The sequence below is a fragment of the Branchiostoma lanceolatum genome, chromosome 1 (genome assembly GCF_035083965.1).
Source record: "Branchiostoma lanceolatum isolate klBraLanc5 chromosome 1, klBraLanc5.hap2, whole genome shotgun sequence".
Taxonomy (NCBI): domain Eukaryota; kingdom Metazoa; phylum Chordata; class Leptocardii; order Amphioxiformes; family Branchiostomatidae; genus Branchiostoma; species Branchiostoma lanceolatum.
Window position 1 is genome coordinate 10910541 of NC_089722.1, and position 10798 is coordinate 10921338.

General features: G+C 40.7%; 1 protein-coding gene across 11 annotated transcripts in view; it reads left to right on the forward strand.

Annotated features, from left to right (window-relative positions):
- The window catches only part of LOC136433575 (synaptotagmin-like protein 4), a 101945-nt gene that overhangs the window by 74227 nt on the left and 16920 nt on the right, over positions 1-10798 (forward strand). For all 11 annotated transcript variants that reach the window (XM_066425935.1, XM_066425944.1, XM_066425904.1 and 8 more), the window contains 4 exons: positions 1009-1136; positions 7715-8327; positions 9535-9576; positions 10255-10448. In XM_066425935.1, coding sequence (XP_066282032.1) covers positions 1009-1136; positions 7715-8327; positions 9535-9576; positions 10255-10448 — 977 coding nt within the window. The remainder of the gene's footprint in view (positions 1-1008; positions 1137-7714; positions 8328-9534; positions 9577-10254; positions 10449-10798) is intronic.

Sequence of the window (10798 nt, forward strand, 5' to 3'; positions counted from 1 at the left end):
AGCAGAGTATGATGTCCTCTTTTTAACTTCTTAAGCCCCTCTTCAATATTTCCTATATTTCAACTTCTAATGGTGCCAAAGGAGCAATGAATGAATAATATTCTTATTGCCCTAGGTGCAGAAATATAAGCTCATAGTGTAGCTGGGGGACAGTATTTGTGGGAATCGATGCTGATATTGCACTGTTGCAGTTTTCCCTGATTGAGTGGGTATCAGTGCATCAAGTATTAGCCCCAGGCCATATATGGGCATTGTGTGTAAATGATATGCCCACAATTCAAAGATCCTGATGATCTTGAGATTTCGTATCTCACGTGAGACAAAGGCATAGATTGTTATGGCTGTTTGCAGCTATCAATTTTACAATGTTGAATATATTAGAATGTAAAATAAAATGTCGAAAATTTTAGCTATGACAGCTCTCAATAAGTTTGGTTTGTTGTTGATTGTGGTTTTTCCTCCTTTCTGTCAAAACTGCTGCAAAAATCCCACAATATTCAGTTGTTGCTTTTACTAGTAAAGACTAAAGTTTACTTCTCCATTTCAAACTTTAAAGGCTTAAAATATTGTTATTGATACCAGATCCTTGTTAGTCTTTACCTGTAGATTTTTACATCCATTCGAATTCATGGAGTATCCAGCATACTGTGGTATGAAAAATGATCTCTTCCCCAAGATTTATCATTAATATGAATAACAAGGAATATGGTTACCCTTTTTCTATGCCTATAGCTACATTTTTCAATAAATATAGATTACATATTGAAGATATCATCATGAAATATTACCATATCTGCTCTCATAAGTCATTTTATCGTCCAATGAACTGTGCTTTATTGAATCCTCCCGGTAAATTTCCGCTTGCAGTATTGGATTTATTTTTCATTAACAAAATCCCAGCATCTTCGCAGCAGGAGGCCTTAAGTTTATCAGTCTTTGTCGATAAGTGTATTGACTTATGAGTTGCAGAAATAACTGACGGAGCAAATTTTGTGCCTGGTCCAACAGACTGCTGAAGATCGAGACAGGGGAGTGGTTCTACGAGACCATGGATCCGAAGAAGAAGGACCTGCTGTTCGGTACGGACCTGATCAGGGCTTCCTTGCGCCGACCCAGGGGGAGGGGACGAGGACGAGGTGAGAACAATGCTGATATTTTCATGGCTTTTTGACAATTAGCTATATTTAATTTTATGATAAGCTTTGGAACAATCAGAATAGATTGTACAGCTATTATGCAGCCTAGATGGATGTCTGAACAAAGCGCATTCTTTGCTATCATGGGATTTTGTTATTCGTGATAGTCCTTCCTTCAGTTTTGGAAGTTGGAATTCTGTTTGATAACAGTTTGAACATTTTTAAGAATCTCTGATCTTTAATAATCCTATGCTAATGAGATCATAAAAGTTAGGGTTGTATCCATAGATACAATTTCCACATGTGAGCTACAAAATTTCAAACCTTTGTGTACTGAAGTTTTGGAAAACATGTTATAAAGAAGGTGTATTTCTGACGAGTATAAGATAGTTTCAGTTGTTCTGTTGTATTGATTGTTCCTAGCTAATCCAAGGTTGCTCCTGGTGAGATGATGAATCTTGGCTCTTGTGTCTCAAAATCAAAGCTCTTCCCAGAATAGCCTGGATGGCCCCAGGTCCCAGTGTTGCACTGGTGCAACATGAGTGACAATGATAAAGGACAGCTCTGCCAGCTTGTAAAACCCTGTCGATCTTAGGATCCATCATACAGTGCTACAAAGCTTGCTTTTGTACCTTTGATGTACGGTGCTGGAGCCACCTGAGATTCTGCTGCATTATCAAGAGGGTGCTTTGCTTTGTTCTGTATTCCTCTCCTTCTGTTGATGTGGTCAAGCACAAAGACATGCAGAATACATACCAGTCCCTCCATTTGTACATTGTTAGCTTTGATAAAACAAGTCGAAAACTTTCCCAGACTTACCAGACCCTTTTTTTAAATCTGAAGTTCACATAATGACTTAACTGTAACTCATAGGGTAGAATTAGAAGAGGGAAACAACACCAGCCTATGTCAGAATTTATGCCTTGGCAGCACTTCGTCTTACTTTTGATGTGTATTAATGGTCAGGTCTAAGCAAGCCAAGCAGGTACTATATTCTCTCCACGTCTTCATCTGTAGGGATATGCATATATGGATGAAAATCCAATGGATGTATTGATTTCTGTGCAGGAACATTAACAAGTTGTGATCAATATGAGAGATATCACAGGGAAACTGCCGACTGGATAATTGCCTATCAGATTACTTTGGCATCACAAGCGATTCCAAGGTGTCTAATTTGTTACATGATGCAAATATATCATGACGCCCCTGTGAATTGCAGTACAAATGTAGGTGTGATATCTCAAATTATAGCTTTTCAAGCTCAAATTTCTGCACTTTTCATGGTAAAACTATTCGCCAGAGTCTGTTAAGTTCTGTCCTTTGATAGGTTAATAACTTATTATTGCTTTTCTAAGATAATTTTTTTTGGAAGAATGTAATATACAGTTTGCAGAAAAAAGCCATTGGTCATTGGCAAAAAGAACAGAGGCAAGAGACATATGCCTGTAGACATACATTGAGAGCACTCTGAGAGCACTCAGAAAAGGGAAGTCAACAGGACGTTGAACCTTAAGATTCTGTCGAAAAGGCCTTTGAAATTTTTATGTGGTAGCAGAAATGTTCTTAATGTGTCACAAAATTGAAAAAGAGCATAATTTTATAGAAGATGGTAATTTTGGCAATATGTCAATGGGTACCATGGAAGGTCTGTTGCAAGAGATATTTTATTGAGTATATTACGTACCTATATGTGACATCATAGGTATAGATCCTATATAAGAGATGTCAGTTGTCATTTAGTCTGGAACAACCCTACTGAACCTTGGTGATTGGCAGAGTATGCAGAGCACGGGTACAATATGGTTAGGGCAATGCCGCATGTTGTGAGGATGCCAAGAACACACCTCCCTCAGGTGGCATTGGACTGGGTCCAACAAGGAACAAGAAAAAGGGAGGACAACAGTCTTTGGGTACAGTTATGTGGGACTTGAAGGAGTTGGGTTAGTGGCACCTGGGAGGGAGCATTAGAAAGCAAATACTGGATAGAAGATATTGGCAGGCTGTGGAATCCTACTTGTTAAAATGCGCTGAAGAAGAAGAAGACTAGCACACTCAGTACTTGAAAATGAAATCAACAACTCCACACGAGCCTCAACGTTCACCTTACATGAGGGTCTGGATGGGGGGGCCCCCGGTAACGCTTTACACTGAATTCAAAAGAACATATTATGCTAAAATCAGGGAAGGCAATTACACAAAATTTCGTCCCATTGCTAGATCTACAAATTACGTGAATAAGACGACTTTCCCTACAAATTATGACAATTAAAAATTGGTTGCCTACGCCTTACAGAAAAGACCATGCAGACCCTCTTACATGTACATGTACAAACAGTACCTTGGCTGGGAGAATGCTAACATCTTATACCATCTATTCCTCTCCCAGCCCAGATATCACTCATTCCTTAATCAGTCTGGGCCTCTGCATATCAGTACTTACATCATGTTGCACACCAGCGTACATGTAATCACCCCACTGCAAATCAAACTGAGCCTCGGGCAGTGTTACATGGTGAACTCATGATGCAGGTGTATTGAGATTCTCTAAAATGATGTACTTGTAATTGAATACAGAAGAATAACCTCCTTGAGAAGAAATATCATTCTGATTGTGACCAAAGTCTTCTGAGTACATGATTAGGATGTAAAGTTTTGAAATTTGATGTAATCTGACTATAAGCACTTGAAATGCACTTTTCAACCAAGATTTTGACCATAGTGCTTACAATGCTAGCAACAATAAATTCTTTGAGGTAATAAGCTGCTATGCTAAGATTGCTAATATTTGGGTGTGAAATATAGATGGGGTTTCTTTTTAATGGGATTACAAGGCACACCAAATAAAGATTTCATCCTTTAGAAATAGATCAAAGTCTTTTGTGGTTTCAATTTCAAGCATCACATTCATTGTTCTTTTTCTAGTACACTGTACATAGAAGAAATGAATTTTTGTACTGCTTTCCAAAGAATCCAACCTGGAAATTGCCACATCAGATTAATGATACCTTTCAAAAGCACTGGAGTAAAGGTCATCATTTATACCACCCTCTGGTGTTGTAAGAGCTCCGCAATATAGGAGAGGCAATTCTGGTCAGGTACGGACATGACCTTCAGCCTTTCTTAGGTTGAACTTGAACCTCAGGTGGTGTGAAGTATGGCATTACGATGCAGGAGGGCCTTTCCCTTCTGTGGTCACACCCACTTCCCAACCTTGAGACAAACCACCGCCATTTGCACATTCTTTATTCATGACCCTCAGGGACTCCACAATGTGTTTTATGAATAATTGAATCACTGTTGGAAGCTATCGTTCCTTTCTGCGAGTGATGTGCATTGTCTGGGTGCGTACTGGGTGTCGTGGACTTAAAAAATCAATGGCGAGGCGATCACCATTTTTGCGCTGTGTGAGACCAGTTGAAAGGTGTAGATGCTAGCCCATGATACCATGTCATCAACACCGGTGGAGGAGAAGCTAGAGGAGCTCTGGAGTTCTCCAAGTAGAGGTAGGATAAGCTGAAGCCTTGTAAAATCAGCTTGTGTAAATGGATTAGCATTGGATGTGCTAGAGACAGGAGGAAATGATCATGTCTAAGGTTAATCTACAGTGGATGGATAATTGACGTTATTGTACACCTAAGACCCGTAAAGCTGGCTAATGGTATCAGAAAGAAGGATTATCATTCAACAGTTGGTGTTTCCATGCTTTCTTCAAAAATCCACAGTAATCCTCCCAGTGGAATAGGGTTTGTGGATAAGTGGTTAAATGTCTACCTTGTCCCCCAATGGTCAGAACAGGTTTTAGGGACAAGGTACAAAATGTAGGTAGGTAGGTTTGGAATGAAAGATGTTGTTTTCCGGCATGGACGTCTCCTAATCCTGCATGTAACATGTTACAGATTCAATGTCATGAAAGATGTAACGTTAATTCAGCTTAAGTAGGAATTAGGACATTTGCTCATCATGAATTATTGGTAGTATCACATTTTAACAGCTTATAAGCTTACAAATTACATAGAGTTGGTACTGTATAAAGAACTGACAATATTCTGTATGCAGCAATCCTGATGGAATTCTTAAGTGTAGATGACTTAATTGAGAGAACAAGGAAATTGTTTTGAATGATAAGAGGAATTACCACTAGATCAACATTGGAAAGGAAATGAAGTATTCTTTTCCGGTACTGTCTGTCAATGAGTAAGCTGCTCAGTGATGTGGTAAATCTTGTTTGTTAAATAGAAATCAGTTTCAACCTTACATATCAAAATCACAAGTCTTAAGTCTGAATCATGTCTGTACCGTTGTGTCTACCAATAGATATTTGCTACATCTGTTGAGTCATTCCTTCCATGGAAGGAATAGTGTTAAAAGCGAGCTCTACATTCAGAAATAATGGTTGTATGAACCTAAGAGATAAGCACGAGTATTACAGAATGTCGGTATCAACACCTCTTCATCCCTCCAAGCCGTCTCTCCTGCAGGCTGTTTTGGATGGTCGATATATCGAGGAACTGAGGGACTAACATTTGTCCCCAAAGATGGCTACAAACTACGCAGTCTTGCTCAATTAGTTCACATTTATTTACTGTTGGCCCAGAAAAGCCAGTTCCATTGTCCAGCATTGTTTCCAAGCATCCAAGACAAATGAAAGCGGACAGGTCGGACGTTAAACAGCTCACAAACAGTGACAAGCACACTGGCGGATGAGGCATTAGCAGGGGGTTGAGGGAAAAGGGAGGGACAGCTGAAAAGACGGCCTATCAGGGATGGCAGGCCAACCTTCTCGCTCCATCATGCCTGACAGCCGGGATTAGATTTCTATCGACCTTTGCTAAAATGAGTGGAAAATGTTGGATTATTGACGACCTGTAGCCTGACGCAGGATTGCAGGCATCAATGATCAGTATGTCATGGGGACTCTGTTGACTAACAGTGGGAACAGCTACATGTACAGTTGACATTATGAGTCCCTCGACATCTCATATGTTATTGTCAGTGGATGCTTGTTAGCATGTTGAATATCTGGTGATTCAGAAGTACAATGTATTAAAGCATTGCATTTCAAGTTTTCTTTATACTAACTTGCCAGGGGCTTTTTTTTTCTTCTGGGGTTTTCCTACTTGAAGAAGTGTCAATTACTTATAATCTTTTTTCAACATAGTAATCCCATGATTTATAAATCAGCTACCTCAGCAGTACCTGGTAGCTTTAACAGATGACAAAAGTGAGGATTTGATTTGTTGTAAACAGGAAAACGATACCTCTTATCTCACATTTACATGCATCTGATCTCAACTTTACCATTAATTGGGCTTGATTAAGTGGCAAATTAGTGGGGTGTACTTAAGTGTATGGGTTAATCACTAAATTGCCTCACAGCTGCAGTCTCTTCAGAGAATACTAACTGTCTCTAATTTGTCAAACCACTTGAAGAGCACTATTCTGTATTACTGTACACGGCAAGTTAGGCATTTCAAAGTAAATAGTGAGTGGCTTACCATCGGCAATTGAAATTCTTGCTGTGGCTACAAACATCTAAGGCTGTAAAGAGCATACAATATTCAGCCGGAGCATTGTCATATACAAGTAGCTATGTAACATTTCTCTTAAAATTTTTCTTTCCCTGTAAAATGAAGCAACCAAAATACACTTAACTATAATAGATGTACGTACAAATTCAGAAATATGCACAACAAAGCTATTCTATTGCAATTTATTCACCACTGTTACAAATGTACCTCTCCTGGGGGACATGCATTAATGTGATGATTGCTACAAGACTTGTTTTCTGTCTGTAACAGTTTGGAAATCAACAATCCCAGGATTCCCCTGATGATGCAAACTGAGCTAAAACATATCCCGTTAAGTAGTGACGAGTCCCTTGAGTTTACCACAAAGATTCTTGGAATTGATGTAGACGCACGCACAAAGCCTTTAATGTGCTTGTCATCCTCCCGAAACAATTTGGAAGCGGCATTAGGACCATCTTCTCAGCATTGTAAGCCTTTTTACAAACAAAAGGGTTATAAATTCACACAAAGACATAAAAGCATTCTTGATCCAGAATTCCAGATATAATCTTGGCATTATTCAAGAGGGAATTGCAGCGTGAGTGTCAAGAGTTATGCTAGAAAGTGTCCATAAATCAAGCTATTTTAGACTCTGCATTCTTTGATGTGGCTTTGGCAGTGTCAGATGTTATAGTGGTCAGAGAGCCTCTAGAGATGATTCTATAATGGTTTCACTAGAAGTACACCTGTTGGTTATTTGTTTAACTGTTTTATGAATATTATGTGGGTATTTCCTTTTCCTCTTACACAATTTGTCAGCTATAAAATGAGAACATTGATCTTTGTTGTTGTTATCATAAAGGTTTGGTACAATTGCTGTCATGACTTATTTCTGAAGTTACTTTTCGTTTCAACTCATTTGACTCTGTGTGTACCCAATAAGCCATTGATTGGATTGAGTATGGAGCCTGGCTATCAAATCCTTTTTTTAATTCTTGAAACTGCAATGACTGTTCATGACTTATATAAAAAGAGTATACTAACAAGTAATTCTGTTCTTGTCGGTAGGGAGACCCCAGCCAGTTGGAGACCAGATCAAACCGGCTCTGACCGGCTCCAGGGAGAGAGTTCAGGATGTTGGGAGGAGTCCGGGGAGGGGTCGGGACAGGACAGCACAGCATTCCCCCAGGAGGGATGGAAAAACTGACCCCCATTCTCAGAACCACCTGGCTCCAGAAGAGAGTCACACAAACTTCTATCGCAAGATAGCAGAGATCGACAATGGGCCGGCGTTACCGGCGCGTAGCTCTGCGTCCCTTCCCAGAGACACCATGATGTCTCGCACCAGCCCACGGGTGTCCAGCGACTCCGGGCGCTCTTCGCCACTTCTTGTTGGAAGCAATAGAAACCCCTCAAAACCAGTTCCGCTAAACCGGCGCATCCAACCATCCAGAAAACAAATGTCCCTGGACGACGAACTGCACCTCGTCTGCGCAGAGGAGGAGAAGAAAACCAGCCGGTACCATGATGTTGCCTTCCCTAAAAAGTCAGACACAGAACTCTTGGATGAGCTAGTGAGTGCTGGGGACTACAGCACGAGTGAGTCTCTGGTCAGGAGGTATAGTTCTGACAGCACAGCTAGCTACTCCAGTGGACCAAGCTCCCCCCAGATGTCAGTAAGGTAAGCCACATATTCAGCGACTGTTCATACGTCTGTATTCTTTCTGTCACACAGGTTGTGGTGATAAAGGTTGTTACACATTTTCACCACAGTCACTATCCTTGGTACTGAAAATCTTGTTAGTGCACCCAAGAATTTAATCAGTTCATTTTTTTTTAGATGGACTTTACACTATATCTACTGCTTAAGAATAACACTGGGATAGACAACTGTCTTAAGGTAATCTTCTAACTCTTTTTCATGCACCACCTGTTTCCTTTATCAAGGATACCATCAGGAGACATATCTGAACGGCGAGGCGTCTAGCCTACATGCCAGAGTTAACGTGCCTTTGTGCAATTTTCAGCTTGTGATCATTCCATTTCCAGATGTGCCAGTAGATGTCTCAATCTCCTTTGCAAAGTGGAAGCTCTGCTATCTGCATTTGGTGTTAAGTGATGAAAAATCCCCGCTTAGTTATCAAAGGTGCTATCTCGGATTGCTTCTCACATTTGCACTTCTCATATTGGATTACTTCTCAAATTGCCCGTGCAAAGTGCAATTTTTGCTTTATATTTCACCATCAGCCTAAAAGGTCTGGATCACCACCGAAAATTGGCGGCTGGCTTTACAGATGAAGTAAACTTGTGTGATCCATCCTGCGCACATTACGTCGATTTGGTGCAAATGTCAGAGCCATCGTGTCAATACTTCCCATGTCAGCGTCCCCACTTGTCTGTTCTGGTCACTACTGGCTCGTCTCACACTTGTTTGATTATTGGTTTTTCCATCAAAGTTGTTTGCCCAAGGGCACCATCATCAATATTTCCTCCACATCAGCATCACAAGTGGCCGATAGACAGGAGCGTGCAGACTGCGATAGCTCCGTGGAAGGGCCGTGAATTCACGAGGAATCAATCTTGTCATAGCTTAATGATCCCCAACGTGCCAACAAGATAAAGAAGGGGCTGATAGCAAAAGCATCTAACTGGATTGATTACAAACAATATATGACAATGCTAGTAATTTTTTGTGTAATCAATGTGGTTGAGTGTCAACTAACATGACGTTCTTGCCCCCTGGTCTTGTGTCTGGCAGCCTATCATTGCTGGAAGTTCTAGATCAAATGTAAGTGCCCACTGCATCCCTGCCTGCCGGGAAAGATGGCACATTCCTATGTTTCTGTTTGCTGGCATGTCTAAAAATGTATCGTTGATTCTATCGGCAGAGCTTGGCTAAATGCCCAAGAAGCTGGTCCAGTCCACACCACGTGAGCATGAGCACCACTAGATTTCCTGTAGCTTTGGTGTGGTGTGGTGGGGCTGCTAGTGGTCATATGTTTTATTTACTTTGTTGTAATGCATAACAGGTTTGTTTTATGAAGCAGCAGGTGCTTGGTAATGCATAAGATGGTTGATGTACTTGCATTAAGCATGCTGTGGGTAACACCAATGGCTGTGTCATACTTATGGAGAGATATGATGGCTGAGCATTAAGTTTTACTAATGGTTGTGTGTGTATGTGCATTCTACTGGTCTTTTCTCCATTTTGATACATAGTGTCCTATAGTTTTGTTTGTGTTGTCATAAGACCCATCTCATATGGTTATTTAGGCGAGAGTAATATGTGTGGTATTAAGGTGCTTTTGAATTAATTGCATGTACGTGGAGGGATTGTAATTGCACTATTCTGCACAATTTCCGTTTCAATTGATTATCTACGTGATTTGGAGATAGAAAAAGTTGCTTGTGCCAAAAAAATAAAGCTACAACCAACAGTTTGAATTATATGTAGAACTCCCAACACCACCATAAAGTCACTTCCAAGAAAAGGAAAGAAATGACTCCATTGATTGTCTCTGTGATATTATGGTATATTCTGTATATTTGTATTAAACCTTTTTTTCACTCTTTGTATTTTGCACTGACCAACTGTCCCTGACTTGCAGCACTGATGTGCCCACCCCCACCACCGCCTCGGAGACAAACAGCCTGCAGAACTTCGAGGACGTCCCCGACAACAGACCCTCCAACTGGAACGGCAGCACCAACAGGGACGACCTCCCGCTGGATCCCGCGAGGGGCGAGTACATCGATGACGGCAGGTCCAGTACCGGCCACGGTCACGTCCAACACCACAAAGGTTCACTTGTTGTGCTTCTGTTTCTACTGTCTACAAAACTGACTCATAAGGGTGGTAACATCATAACATAGGTCCTTTCCACTGATACTAACAACCAAGGTTTGCTGTGTACTAACTCTCATCTGTCCCCATTCACAGTAAACAGGGAACGTAATGCACCTGGTCTCAATGTGAAACAAACCCTGCCTGGAATTATCTATTTTGGTGTTTGTTATGGGCAGGGTTGCTGGTTTAAGGAAACAGTAAGAAGTGTTTATTTCAGCAGCAAACAGGTCGTATTTCTTTTTCAGTTTCTTTGATGGGATCATGGTGAACTATTCTAAGATCACATGCACATTGCAGGTCTATTG